We start from the raw sequence: 16067 nt of genomic DNA, 5'->3' as shown, positions 1-16067 counted from the left end.
AAGAGTACCCTTAAAAGGGGAATCTCATGCGCTTAGAAAACGGAACCTCTCTTGGGGAGGATAGTATGGTAACCTGTGTTAACGTCCTTAAAAAATTGATCCAGTAATTTTATTTTGTTTATTTATTTTTTTAACGTTTATTTATTTTTGAGACAGAGAGAGAGAGACAGAGCATGAACGGGGGAGGGTCAGAGAGAGGGAGACACAGAATCTGAAACAGACTCCAGGCTCTGAGCTGTCAGCACAGAGCCCGACGTGGGGCTCAAACTCACGGACCGCGAAATCATGACCTGAGCTGAAGTCGGCCGCTTAACCGACTGAGCCACCCAGGCGCCCCTGATCCAGTAATTTTAAAGGAATTTTACCTGAGGAAATAAGAGGGTTATATTAATGGCATACTCGCAGCACTAAATATTACAGTAAAAATTGGAAGTTATTTTTCAAATAATAAACAATTTACAGTTAGTAGATTTTAAACTCTATATTTTGTTATATTCATGTATTATATGGTTACTTGTAATAATATTCCTGAATATTTTAGATTTGTGGAAAATGCTCATTTAAAAATTTAAATGAAATAGGTATAATAATGTCATTAACATTATTAATTAGCTAATGATGTAAGTTTTCATTACAATAATGTCTCAGAGATTACATTTCTGGGAAGTATTCTGACAAGTAAAACTAAGATTAACAAGATAAAGGGTCCCAAAGAAAATAAAGCCTTAGAAAAAATATGAAAATGATATTAAATATGCAATATGAAAGCCAGTCTCCCATAGACCTCTACCCACTGGGTTGGTGAATGCAGCTGCTGACTACCAGTTGTTGTTTTTTGTGTGTAAGGGTTATGGAGAAACACCTCTGTAAAAAATACTGTTTTGTTTTGTTTTTTAAGTTTATATATCTATTGAGAGAGAGAGAGAGAGAGAGAGAGAGAGAGAGAGAGAGAGAGAATCCCAAGCAGGATCCACACTGTCAGCACAGAGCCCAACACAGGGCTCTATCTCACAAACCGTGAGATCATGACCTAATCCAAAGTCAAGAGTCAGACACTTAACCAACTGAGCCACCCAGATGCCCCCAAAAATATTATGTTTCTAAAAACTATTGATAAAACTGAGGCATTAGGGGTATTTCTTACATTTCCTCCTCTGTTAAACCTAGGAGTCTTGAGAGGATAGAGATTATTCATTTATCATTGTGTCACCTGTACCTAACACAGTGCTTTGCTCATAGTGGATGTTCAATAAATAATGAGTGAATGAATGGTTTGATGAATGTGAGTACAGCACTGTTGTTAGAATCCATTTTTCTGAAGTACCGGAAGGTATTTCTAAGACCATTCTTATTTATAATGAATTTGGGGGAGAAATAATCTTATAAAGGATAAAAATTATTTTATTTATGCACTTTTCTATGGCTTTTACCCAGTATTCTCATTGATTTATAACTTGGCGACTATTTATTTTACTTTAATTATCAGTTGGCAAAGCCTGCCAAAACACTGGCTTTATATTTTTATCTCTTTTTATTTATTTTTTTAATGTTTATTTATTTTTGAGAGAGAGACAGAGCACGAGCAGGGGAGGGGCAGAGAGAGAGGGAGACACAGAATCCAGAGTTGGCTCCAGGCTCTGAGCTGTCAGCACAGCCCAACGCAGGGCTCGAACTCATGTACTGTGAGATCATGACCTGAGCCGAAGTTGGACGCTTAACCGACTGAGCCACCCAGGTGCCCCTTTTATGTCTTTTTAAAGCAGTCATTGACCTACAGTTTTGTATTATCATTAATTTTACATATAATTTTATATAATTCTGTATTATTTGATTATTTAAAGTAAAGAAATAGCCACTGTGAAAGCTTAGTATATAATGGATTTCTAAAAGCAGCTGATCTGTTTTGTGCATTCGTGGTCAAACTCAAATGTTCATATATTGGTTTTTCCTAAAGAATCTTTAATATAATAGCCTTCCATAGGTCCAGTAATCAAGCTTTTTTTTTTTTTTTTTTTTTTTTTGCTTGTCAGAAACAATAATAAGTTTATTTATAGAAACCACTCAGGCAAATCCATAGTAAAAGAGAATTCTCCACCATGGAGTCCAAAGGTGTTGGGTATTTCTGGGGATCTCTCCTCTGTTATGGAGAGAGAATTTTAAATTACATCTCTCAATTTAATAGTATTTTTTAAATCTTAAAATAATACTTTACGAAATATCCCATCTTCCACATTTTGATTATCTCCTGCAATATCCATTTCTGCAATTTTGCCTTCTGTGGTTTTTGTTGAAGGAGTTGGAATACAAACAAATAGTATCAGCTGTGCTGTGAGAATAGTCATTTAACAACGTCATTACCGATACTCTCTTTTGACTGTGGAATTAGTGTCATCAGCCACCAAAGTCTTAATGAATTACATCTCAGTATAATAAATTCTATGAAAGCTCCAGATGATTTCACTGTCTAATAATTTAGTTATAACGAATTAATAAATTTCTAGAAAACATATTCCCAACTGACAAGAATGAAGAAGAAATAATACTAAAAGTTGAATTTTCTTCTGTTGATCCAATCAGGGACACTAAAAATCATCCTGTGATTATCATCACTATTCCCATGTTATTCTTTCTTTATCCCCCAAAGGAATAAGTTTGGAGGGTGGGAGATAATGTTTAAGTTATTTGAGTGGGAAATTTCGATGAAAATAATTGAAGGAAAATAAGATAGAATAGATTAAGGAAAATTAAATTAACCTCTGCTTGTTAAAACTGTAACTAAATCTTTATCTTGTCCTTTTTCCACATCAAAGAAAGCACACAATCATGTACATTTGTTGAGATGAACTTTGTGTCATTAAAGGAAATAGGTTGTGTTAAAAATTGTTTATAGATAATTCAGAGTAATTAGGCCAGCGGATCTTTATTTCTATGAACCATTTAATACAAAGTTCTCATAATTCTTATAGCAGTAATGATATTTTTCAAACTTAATGTGTTCTAGGCATTCTGCTAAGCACTGTGAATTTATTATCTTATCTAATCCTTCCAACAATGTTTTGAGGGAGGCCTAGAAAGAATAATTAAGTGCCTAAGATCCGAAACTAGTGAAGTGTCAAAGCCAGCATTGAAACCCAAATCTTTCTGGCTACAACCCATATTCTTAACCATAATTTTCTGTTGCTTTTAAGGAAATACTACATTACTTATGCTGTATTGGAAAGCAAGTGTAATACCACTCCATAATTTAATCTTTGCTAGTTAGTAAACTTTCTAAATGATTGGAATTTAAGCATTAAAACATTTCCTTTGTCATTAGAAATGTCTCTTTTTAAGTGAATTCGTTATCAACATAGTGATTCTTTCAACAAATCACCATTAAAGAATGTAGAATTTTTTTGTTCTTACACAAAATAACTCCAATTTCCATGCCTTTTTAAATCTTTTTTAATAATTGTTTAAGTCCTTCCTTTCTATATAAAGGCATTTTCTGATACTGCCCCAGGTGGCACTTCATATGTCTCATCTTGGTTTGTTGCTTTGAATTTATGATTGTTCAAGAAGCCAGAAACCTTATTACAACCTTGGTAAGCATAGATGAAGTAAGCTCTGATGGAAAACTGAAGGGTGAGTGTATCGTTTTCACACCCAGTTTTGTAAGCTGCAAGCCTTTCTCCCCTTGCTGCAGTTGCCAAATAAATGACCTCCAGGTAAGAATAGCATCTGTTGCATTTTTTAGTTCTAACAAGCAAATGCTATTCTTATTCCTGTAACTATTTCTAAGTTTTAAATTTGTTGTTTATTCAGTTCATGCAGTAAAGTGGTTCGTAATTTTCAGTTACAAACAACTGAGTTATGTACCTTAGAAATAAATGTAGCTTCCTCAGTCATCTCAGTTGAGCTACTTTCTCCTCATATTTAAATCATTAGAGAAAAAAATTCAAAAGGCATTTTTGTGTCAACATTTTTGTCTTAACTGTTAATCTTTTTAATTCTGCCTTTGCAATTTTTTTCTTCCACTATTAGGTTTTAACTAAAGAATTTTATAGTCTCCAAGGCTCTTCTGAAAAACGCATTACTGAACTTCAAGCACGGAACTCTGAGTATCAGGCAAGGCTCGACATTTATGAGAGATTGGAAAAAGAGCTTGATGAAATAATAATGCAAACTGCAGAAAGTAAGTCGCCCACCACCTCAAACACACACAGCTTTTTTTCGGGCAGCACAAGGAACCTGGTATTGTTTCTAAAAACACTAATATATTCTTTAAAATCCAATTGGTAACTTTTGAAAAATATGTATTTTGTATTTTAATAATTAGTTGATCTCAATTTCATTAGTTGGCATTTAAAAAATAGGTTGACTATATGGGTGGCTCAGTCAGTGTCTGACTTCGGCTTAGGTCATGATCTTGCAGTTCCTGAGTTGATCCCTATGTCGGGCTCTGTGCTGACAGCTCAGAGCCTGGATCCTGCTTCAGATTCTGTGTCTCATGTTCTGGCGTTCTCTCTCTCTCTCTCCCCCTCTCTCTCAAAAATAAATAAACATTAAAAAACCATTTTTTTAAAATAGGTTAACTACAGTAGATTTTATCTTTTCATTTATTTAGTTCCCTCACTGAACAATTAAATGTTTACATGTGCCAGGATATGGGTCCATGGAGTTCATGTGATAATTCTTGCTAGTCTAGACCCCTGGAAGAAACAAGCATATTAAAGATAATTAAAGTAGTGAGATATGTGCTGTTAGCAAGAAATAGTCATTTTGCAGTGGAAATACAGGAGCGGTCATAAGTTAATTCTACCTTTAAGGTGAGGAGTACGATACCTAAGAGGGGAGATGACTGACACTTTAAGTCTTGAAAAATAGAAATTTATTGAATGTACTGTGTTGTAATCCTTGACCTTTAATTTCTATTTGTTTCCTCTTGTTATGCTAGCTTCCTTTGTTATCCTGGACTTTAAGGAAATATTTTATTTTATTTTATTTTTTATTTTTATTTTTTTAAGTAGGCTTCCATGCCCAACATGGGGCTCGATTGAGGTCGTGACCCCGATATCAAGAGTTGCATGCTCTACTGACTAAGCCAGCCAGTGTAAGGGAATATTTTAAATTAACCTTTCACTACTGACTGAGATATTTGCTACAGCACATTATTTTTGTTCAAAAGTCAGAAATGTCAGGGGCATTCTTATAAAAGTGGACTTAAACTTCAATTGAAGCTGAGGTTGAATTTGAATCTGTTTCGGGCACATTTTCTTGTAAAGGCTATGTTTGTTATATTTGTAGGCCAATTTAAGGAAAACTTAACTTCAGGGCGCCTGGGTGGCTCAGTTGGTTGGGCATCCAACTTCGACTCAATTTATGGTCTCACGTTTCATGGGTTTGAGCCCTGCGTCGAGCTCTGTGCTGACAGCTCAGAGCCCGGAGCCTGCTTCAGAATCTGGGTCTCCCTCTCCCTATGCCCCTCTACCATTCACACTCTGTCTCTCTTTCTCAAAAATAAGTAAACATTTTTTTTTAATTTAAAAATAAAAAAGGAAAACATTTCATTCCTATCATTATCTTTTTTCCACTTTTAGGGTCAGTATCTGATAACTGCAACAGTTTTCAAATTTGTCCTCAGTTTCTTTGCTGGAGTCAGAGTAATCTTTAGAAAATAGATTTGATTGTAGCATACCCCTGCTTTAATACCTCTGTGTCATCATCTTTAGACAGCATAAAGTCATATTCCTTAGCATGGCTTTATTTATACACTCTCCTTTATAGTTTATGCCTTTCCATTTCCTGTCATTGCATATTATTTGAAGTTTCCATATACTTGTATCTTCATAACTTTGCGTATGTCCCTCTGTCTAAACAAATCAGGAGTAGAACAGAACTTCCTCAGTCTGATAAAGGATATCTACAAAAAAATCTACAGCTAATATCATACCTAATGATGAAATATTAAATGCCTTCCTGTTAAGGGATAGTGCAAGGCAGGATTTCTATTTTTATAACTTACATTAAACATTGTAATGCCATTTAAAATATTTTTTATATTCCATTTATATGGAAATTCAGGGGCCTTTTAAAAGGCCCACTTTTAATAATAACAGTACACACTTACTGGAATGACTGAAATTAGAAGACTGGCTATAGCAATGTTAGTGAGAATATAGAACAACTGCAATTTGTTATAAAACCAAACAACCTATCCAGTAATCCAGCAGTTCTATGTTGATGTATTTTGCCCTAGAGAAAAGACAGCGTATGCACACAAAAGGACTTATACTAGGATATTCACAGGAGCTATATTCATAATCATTAAAAACTGGCAACATGGGGCGCCTGGGTGGCCCAGTTGGTTAAGCATCCGACTTCAGCTCAGGTCATGATCTCACGGTTCATGAGTTCAAGCCCCGCGTCAGGCATCTGTGCTGATGGCTCAGAGCCTGGAGCCTGTTTCAGATTCTGTGTCTCCCTCTCTCTCTGACCCTCCCCCCGTTCATACTCTGTCTCTCTCTGTCTCAAAAATAAATAAACCTTAAAAAAAAATTAAAAAAAAAAAAAAAAAACTGGCAACAGGCCTAGCAACTATCACAGGAAAATGGCTAAACAAACCATCACACATTTTATACTGTAGAATACTACTCCGCAATAAAAACAAACTACTGATTCCTCAACAACATGGATGATTCTAAAAAACTTTGTTTAGTCTAAGAAACCTTTTATGACTAAATTTATATAAAATTCTAGAAGAGGGAAAACTATAGTGGGGAAAAAAAGTAGAACAATGTTTGCCTCTAAGGATGGTTGTCACCAAAAATTAACTGGGAAGAAAGATATTAGGGAACTTTCCAGGTTGTTGGAATGTTCTGTATGTTAATAGGGCTTGTGTTACACATGTGTGTATATTTCTCAGAACTCATTGAATGGTAGGATTAAGATTTGTACCTCTTAGCATATGTAAATTTAATTTTTTTACCATATGTAAATTTAATTTTTTTTACCATATGTAATTTAATTTAAAAAAAAAACTATAAATATTGAACTGTAGTTGATAATATACGTGTTGAATTGTTGAGATGAGGGGCAGATATCTGCAGCTTATTTGGAAATATATCAGGGGCACCTGGGTGGCTCAGTTAAGCGGCTGACTTCACCTCAGGTTCATGAGTTTGAGCCCCATGTCAGGCTCATTGCTGTCAGCACAAAGCCCTCTTCGGATCCTCTGTCCCCCTCTCCCCCCCGCCACCCACTCTCTCTCTCAGAAAAATAAATAAACATTAAAAATGTTTTTTAAAAACCATCAAAAAAGTAAGATAGATTCATGGATGTATACAGTGATGGACAGATATGTGATAAACTACATACAATGCAACATTTAATTTAGAATCCAGATGTTGAGTATATGGGTGAATGCTATAGACATCTTTCATCTCTTCCACATGTGCAAATATTTTCTTAGTAAAATCTTTAGAAAAAATACAAAAATACAGGCACCTGGGTGACTCAGTTAAGCATCTCACTTTGACTCAGGTCATGATCTCACGGTTTGTGAGTTCAAGCCTGCATTGGGTTCTGTGCTGACAGCTCAGAGCCCGAGCCTGCTTTGAATTCTTTGCCTCCCTCTCTCTAACCCTACCCCCTACCCTCTCAATAATAAATAAACATTAAAAAAGTTTTTTTAATACAAAAATAAATTTTTGCTATGCTATCGTATAAACCATCTTCAAATCATCTTAGAATAAAATATATTTACTTATACTTGGAAGATCAAGAAAGTAAGTTCATGTCTATATGTTCACAATGGAAATTAGAATTAGAATATTCCTTGTTTCTTCTTTAAGTTTATTTGTTTACTTAGAGAGCGTATGTGCTCTGTCACGGGAAGAGGAGCGGAGAGAATCCATGCTGACAGTGCAGAGCGTGTCCCAAGACTTGAACTCACAAACTGGGAGTTCATGACCTGAGTCAAAATCAGGAGTCAGACACTTAACTGTCTGTGCCACCCTGATGCCCCAGAAATTAAAATGTTCCTATCCTTATTTAAAGAATACTTGTTAATGAAAACTTCAAAGATATAGTACAAAACATTCTTTTTTAGTACTACAGTGGGTATGATTTTCAAAGGTCACCATCTAATACAGAAAATTTCACCTGATATGAAGAGGGTTAGACTTCATTTGTTAAGATGTCACCATGTCAAATGACATAACCTATTCACACTTGAATTGCCTTTTATAATTAAGTATATTATTTGGATTTTTGAGGAGTTTAGTTTTCAAAGACCTCATCCATTTGTTACAAATAGTATTGACTAGAAACTAAATAAATTCAAATATAAAAAGAAAACCAGATTTCTAGTTGTCAGATTCTAGAACCTGCTGTCCATTTCATCTTACTTGTAACCTCTGCTAGGCATTTGTCACATTTCTCAAGACTCTTCTCTTGCTTCTTGAATCACCTGTCTTTGATTGTTTCTTCTCCATTGCTTTTATTGTCTCTTCTTCTAGCTAACTCTACCGAATACTTCACAAGGGTTTTCCCATTATCCTCTTCAATTTTTACTTAACTTACCTACTCTCTGGATAATCCTAGCCCTTTCCACAATTTCATTTATTGTCTGTAAGCTAATCTGTAAAGAGTTCCTAGAGTCATTAAAAATTTAACATTTCTTGGGGCACCTGGGTGGCTCAGTCAGTTGAGCGTCCGACTTCAGCTCAGGTCATGATTTCACGGTCCGTGAGTTTGAGCCCCGCATCGGGCTCTGTGCTGACAGCTCAGAGCCTGGAGCCTGTTTGGAATTCTGTGTCTCCCTCTCTCTCTGACCTTCCCCCGTTCATACTCTGTCTCTCTCTGTCACAAAAATAAATAAACATTAAATAAAAATTTTTTTAAAAATTTAACATTTCTCACATTTATTTTTTCTTCTCTCTGTAAAACTTACTAATTTTCTTGTATTCTTGATCTGTTAGTAAGGTTAAAGTCTAATTACCATCCAGCTTTTGTCAACCTCCATGTCTCCCTCATTCTCTCTAGTGCCTCCTCTCACCTCCACACCTATTCAGTTGTCTAGCATCTAACTTTTTTTATTCATCCTCTCTTGCTTTTCTGGACTGTTCTTCAACTGGATTATTACTATAACTTGTGAGGAGTTCTCTGTGCTACAATAGGCCATCCTTTTCCCCATTGTTAGAATTTTTTTCTGCAATATCAGCATCAACAACAAAGATCTTTTGGTCATGTTACCTTTCTGAATTAATCTCTGTTAGTTTCTTGTTGACTGTGGAATAAAAATCCAAACTCCTTAGCCTAGCAAATAAAATTTCATTCCATTCACAATTGGAACTAAGCCTGTCTTTCTACTACCGTTGTTCTCTAAGTGAACTCCAACCACTTACCTCATAATTACTAAAATGTCACAGCTCTGTGCCTTTACACATGCACAGGCCCTCCTGTTCCTTCTGTATGAACGTTTGTCTCCCCACAGCCTCCTGATGCTTCTAGCTTGAGAAAAATGGTGGCACTCAGATATAGATGTTCGGTGCTCTGTACTTCTAAGACACATTCATATCTCCTTAGTACCATCTACCATTGTTTCTATAATTAAATCACCAATAGAATAGTTATCCTATGAGTTACTAATCCATTAGGTATTAAACTCAAATTTCAGATGTCCATCAATTTCTAACTGATGGGTTTTTGAGATATTAACTGAATTTACCCTCTTCCTTCTGAATTTTGAGACAAGAGTCAGGTAGGTGTCTAAATAACAGCACTAATAGAGCTATTTTGCCATTCTGATAGAGCTGAATTGGAGAACTCATCTTGGACCTATGATAGCTGGTAACACTATTGGCAATGACCTTTATCATCTCTTGCTTCTACATTTACCTGACAACTAATAACTCTATTTCTGAAAACTGACCCTGGTTTACCATGAAAACTAGGGATAAAATTGAAGGACAACAAGAAAAATCTTATTAAAATTCTTACTATACTGTAAAAGGATCAGTCAACAAATATATGCATATTACAGTAATGGGCCTCCAAATAGCTTGTAAAATATGTGGCTTTGTTTTAAGTCTGAAACATTTCTGAGAGGTTTCTCTTTTTAATGTTAAAATATGATTGTTAAAAAATGTTATAAAAATTGTTAAATGTCATTGACTGCTTTTATATGAGCTAGTAAACCTTTAGTTTTTATGAACTTTAAGTATTTTTTAATCCCAATTTACAGTAAAATTGCCATTGCATTTAAACTTTTTAACCATAATGTTAACCTGTCAGTTAAAATTCCTTCTGAAAAAGAGTGATGTGACAATGGCAGAATTTAAAAGTAAATGGTTTTGCTGTATTTTTTTGTAATAAAAAAAAAGGCTATCAATACATTCTCAGGACTGCACATTTTCTTCACAGAGTAGCCTACTTAAATACACAATTTCATTATTACAAGTTAAAATTAACTTGTTTTGATAAAATAGTGAACATCTTTCCTAATTAAAAGTAGTCATTTCTTAGGGCTCTTGGGTGACTCGGTTAAGCATCTGACTTCAACTCATGTCATGATCTCGCATGGTTCATGGGTTTGAGCCCTGTGTTGGGCTCTGTGCTGACAGCTCAGGGCCTGGAGCCTGCTTCACATTCTGTGTCTCCCTGTCTCTCTCTACCTGTCCCCCACTTATGCTCTGTCTGTCTGTCTCTCTCTCTCAAATATAAATATTTTAAAAAATAGTCATGTCTTTTATCAAGAAGAGAAATAATGAAACTGATGTTATTGTTACTTATTTATAATTACAAAACATACTTTCCATGCAAAAATCCTAGAATCATTCAGAATATCACAGCATCTGTATTATTATGCTTTATTTAAAAAAAAAAAATTTTTTTTTAAGTTTATGTATTTAGTTTTAAGCAAGAGAGCAAGCCGGGTAGGGACAGAGAGAGAGGGGAGAGAATCCCAAGCAGGCTCTGCACCATTAACACAGAGGCCTATGCAGGGCTCAAACTTACAAACCATGAGATCATGACCTGAGCCAAAACCAAGAGTTAGAGGCTTAACTGACTAAGCCACCCAGGCACCCCTTAAATTATTATGCTTTATAACAAGAAAATTTAACATGTCCTATGGTGCAAGCCATTACACCTTTTAAAAATAAATGGAACAAATTTAAGCAACCATATACTTTAAGAAATATGCTTCTACTTACAAATGGACTGTTTGAGATTGTGCATTAGCCCTTTTTAATGTTCTAATGCTCCCTGATTCATTGGTATGACCTCTTTTATTTTCACTTTTGCTGTGCTTTTTAAGAAAAAAACCCACTTATTTTACATCATACATTTTAATATTTTTCAGTTGAAAATGAAGATGAAGCTGAAAGGGTTCTTTTTTCCTATGGCTATGGTGCTAATGTTCCCACAACAGCCAAAAGACGACTAAAGCAAAGGTAAAATCAATATATATTTGTTTTACTTATCTACTCAAGCTAAATGTAATTACATTATGCTTTTTGATAATGTGCAAAGTAAAGTTACTTTATTCTTAGTATGCATAAATATTAAATTGCTCACAAAATAAAGCACAGTAAGTTATAATCCTGCATTTCATGTATTTTTAAGTGAGTTTAATGATCAATAAACTAGAAGTGTACATTAGTATTTTCCTAGAATTAGATTCAGTGATAATGACACCGTTGTGATTTTATTTTCACATTAATTTCAAGTGTGCTACAAATGCGTTTGTACCAACAGTTTTCAGATTAAAATTAAATGGGCTTCCTTTTTCTCTTGTTTTTTATTCACCTGTGTACATTCCTTGACATATACTTGAGAAAGAGAAAGAGGGACGCAGAGAGAGAGATGAGATAGCACATTATATTATGATTAAAAGTAGGGGCATTAGGTAGGACACTTGTTGGGATGAGCACTGGGTGTTATATAGGGGATGAATCACCGGAATCTACTCCTGAAATCATCATAGCACTATATGCTAACTTGGATGTAAATTAAAAAAGAAAGAAAGTATAAAAGACTTTGTGAAGACCAAGAAAATTTGGGGGAGATCCACTAGTGATTTTGTGAGATTCTGTTTAAAGTATACTATGGGGCACCTGGGTGGCTCAGTGGGTTAAGTGTCCGACTTTGGCTCAGGTCATGATCTCACGGTCCGTGAATTCGAGCCCCGCATCAGGCTCTGTGCTGACAGCTAAGAGCCTGGAGCCTGCTTCAGATCTGTGTCTCCCTCGCTCTCTGCCCCTCCCCTGCTCACGCTCTATCTCTGTCTCTCAAAAATAAATAAATGTTAAAAAAAAATTTTAAGTACACTAAGAGAAAAATTGTACCTATATTAATCAGTTTTCCAGTTGACCTAGCTAAATTTTTTTTTAATCTAACTTCTTTCTCTCACTTTAACTCATCCTCCTATGCAAAAACATCTGACTGTCCCATATGCTACCATATCACATCTAAATATTACTGCCAGACTTCCAGGCCCTTCCACGTGCCCCCACCTCTCCAACCTTCCTTGCCTCTCTACCTAAAATCAGGGTAGTCTATCTCTATGCCTATAAACATCTATTTGCTCCATACCACATAATAGAGCATTTATCTTATCTCATTAGCTCTTGTTTCCCACATCATTTCCCCAGCCAAATGGAAGGTTCCTGAAGGTCAGCAATGATATCTTACTTTTGTTTATTCTCTGTCTCTACCTAGCATGGTATAAGATACCTAGTAGAATTGTCTGTTCATCTGAGTATTTGAGGATTCAGATCTGCTTGTTTATCTTTTTTTTTTCAATGTTTATATTTATTTTTGAAAGAGAAAGAAAGTGCACACACGCAGGGGAAGGGCAGAGAGAGAGAGAGAGAGAGGGACAGAGGATCAGAAGTGGGCTGACAGCAAAAAGCCAATACAGGGCTCAAACCCACAAACCATGAGATCATGACCTGAGCCAAAGTCAGACACTTAACCAACTGAGCCACCCAGGTACCCCAACTGCTTGTTTATCTTTTATTTTTATTTGAGTTGATTTAAGTGTTTAGAGACCTTACACACTATGTAAGAAAAACAATTCATCTGAACTCTAATAGTTTTGTAGAAACTTTGAAGTGATGGCTAAGAGAATAAAATGTCTTTAACGCTATGATGTAAGATATAGGCCATTTTATAACAAAACAAATGGGTGCTTTGAATGTATGTCTCTTACTGGTTAAACTAAATATCTGGAAGAATTTTAGACCAAGGATAGATGACTGTCAAGTATTATTTTATAGTTGGAATGGTTAATTCTGTCTGGTGAAGGTGTAAGTATTTCTAAATTATGTATTATTTGAAAAATGAGCTGTAGTCCCATCCCATTCCCCGTCTCTGCTCAGTCCCTCATGAGTCATTAAGGATGACCTAGGCTATTTTATAATTTTCCCCATATAACTGTTTTTGAGCATTATATTGTCTAGGGGGGAATAGAAATACACTTTTGTGGGGAAGAGACTTCTTGGTCAGTGGTAAATGCTTGGTAAATACTAAAAATTGAAATTTGAAGGAAAAAGTCTATTCTCCTCTTTTTTAGCATATGAATCCTTCAAAAGAATCTTTGTCACAAGGAAGAAAGAATTTTGCTGTTGTAAGCTTTTTTCTTTAGCCCTAAATGCTGAGTTCCTCTAAAATTGAAAGCAATTATTGCTGTTACCTTACTTTTTTTAAAAGAATTTCCAAAAACAGATGTTGATTCCTTAATAATTAGAGTGGAGATTCAAAGAACCACAACTGATTCATATTCTGAATAATTTTAACTATCCAAATATTTCTGAAGATTTTATCACTGAGCTATCTGTGTGCCTTGAACAAGTGCCTAATGGGCATACTATTAATATCTCCTACCAGCTGGTGCCAGGCATTCGTCTCATGGTGAACCAGAGGGTTATTTTGAGGAAGTGCTTCTCAGGTCATCTAAACTGAGTGAAGGGAAAGTAAGTCTAGATATCCAGAGAGGACGTTTTTGTATTCCTTCAACATCTTTTATTGAGTACCTACTATATGTGTAAAATTGAGCAGTGGCAAAGAGGATCCCTCTTTTAGGGTCTGACACATATCCAAAGTTTGCAAAGTCTGTATTTCACTTTCAGTAGCTATTTGTAAAGAAGTCAATGGCTTCATTCTCTGTTTAACTGATTTAAGATGAAAGCAATGTAACCTTTGAGAGAGTCTATATTTAATTCTTCACATTTAAAATTAAAGCAATAGAAACTGAAGGTGCATTATAAAACAACTCAATCAGAATGGCAAATGAAATGTTTGTATAATAAAGTTTTCATTATACATTAGTCTACGGCAAGATACATGAAAATTTCAAAGGAACTTACTTTTCAACTACTATACACTATACCATTCATACTAAGTTCAATGTGAAATCTCATACATTCAACAGCCAGCTTTAGGTACTTTAGGTTAACACTTAATTGGAACAGATTTCTGGTTATAAAAATATTATGTTTATTTTAGAAAATTGTTAGTAATCCTACCATCCAAAGGTAACCATTCAAAAATGTATAATAGATATACATATGTCTGCTTGCATATTTAGGGTATTAAGCATGGGAAGTTTAATATTTTTTCTTACAACTCCATCTTGAACGTTTCTTGTATCACTGAATAGTCTTCAAAAAGATAATTTTTAATAGTTATCCAAACCTTTAATTGTTAGGCCTTCTGCTTTGAGTTTCATGTTGTTGTTAATAAATTCAATAGTCACTGAAAATTTTCATTGGTTACCTGTTGCTACTCAAGTTATATTATGAAATTAAAGTGAGAAAATGGATGCAAATTTCACCACACAGTCCCTGGCACATAGTGGGTTATTTAGGAAATGTTAACTGGTTATACCAGTTAATGTTTCTTAGAGTAAATTACACAGTTGATTTTAGAGGAAAAGCTAGTGTTCCAAAAACTTTAGGTACAATTTAAGGTTTTAATTAAAATCATTTTGTTTGAGAATTGTAATGAGACTTTTTAAAATAATTAGTCGAAATATTCCCCTGGACATGAAACCAGTTTTGAGATTTTTTTGATATCTGTCAATCAGTCTTAAGACATATACTATAATGCCAGTTTCCTATAAAGTAGCAAAATTAGCTTTTGTAGTTTGAAAAATAACTCCCAAAAACTGTCTTTTAAGCACATTGTAATTATCAAATAAGCTTACTCACAGGTTGACGTTTCAGTGGAGATATGAACAATAACTAAATATCACATTAAACTCTTTCTGGGACAAAGTTGCAGTAAGTTAAAAGGGCTTATACAATTAAGTAGATTAACATGAAATGGGCTCTTCTCGACTTGACTAAACTTGAAAATCTGAAGTAATGTTTTTGTTTCGGTCATGATTGTTTTGAAAATAGCAAACAAGATTTTCTGGTTACATGTTTTGGTTATGCTCTTTAACCTGCATCTTAATTGGGGAACTGCCAGGCACTAGCGTGGTCTTAGTGTGCGCTTCTCTGTTTGCTTTGGCAGATCTGAATGAAGAGCCTTTTCTGAAGGTTTTTAAACCTTTCAAACTGCAAGATTTACTGCATACTCCAGACCTTTTGTTTTAGTTTCTGTCTAGTTTTATAAAGAGTGTTAAGTTGAAATTTTCACAGTACACTGAACTTTATAATAAAGGAAAATATTAAAGCTGAGAAAACTTTTTTTTCCTCTAGCAGACTTTTGTGTAAAATGAAAATTTTTCTCTATTTCTTCTCATGTATGTGAGTTGTCATTTTTGTCCTTGGGGAAAGTTGTTCTTATTTGGGTTTGTTTTTGGAATAGTCCTTTAAAAAGTTACTGCCATTCTATTCGTGATCAACTTGAGAGTTTAAACCTATAGAAGAACCTAGAGAAAGTGTCATATGACTATAGATAATCAGCTTGAGACCATTATTTGGTTTTCAATAATTACCAGTAGAGCAGGCAGTATAGGTGCCAACGTGAAGAGTTCTGAAGCTAGAATCATTCTGGTACGTGTGCCCCCTTTTTTTTACCCTTTTTTTTTTTTTTTTTTTTTTTTTTTTTTTAATGCCATACTAATAGAGATAAAT

General features: G+C 34.7%; 1 protein-coding gene across 4 annotated transcripts in view; it reads left to right on the top strand.

Moving 5' to 3' along the window:
* The window catches only part of PIBF1 (progesterone immunomodulatory binding factor 1), a 203488-nt gene that overhangs the window by 112080 nt on the left and 75341 nt on the right, over positions 1-16067 (top strand). For all 4 annotated transcript variants that reach the window (XM_040487375.1, XM_040487376.1, XM_040487377.1 and 1 more), the window contains exons 12-13: positions 4024-4174; positions 11345-11435. In XM_040487375.1, the coding sequence (XP_040343309.1) occupies positions 4024-4174; positions 11345-11435 (242 nt within the window). The remainder of the gene's footprint in view (positions 1-4023; positions 4175-11344; positions 11436-16067) is intronic.

The sequence above is a fragment of the Herpailurus yagouaroundi genome, unplaced genomic scaffold, assembly GCF_014898765.1.
Source record: "Herpailurus yagouaroundi ecotype Mexico unplaced genomic scaffold, PumYag 164, whole genome shotgun sequence".
Classification (NCBI taxonomy): Eukaryota; Metazoa; Chordata; class Mammalia; order Carnivora; family Felidae; genus Herpailurus; species Herpailurus yagouaroundi.
This window is presented reverse-complemented; position numbering and strand designations above follow the sequence as displayed.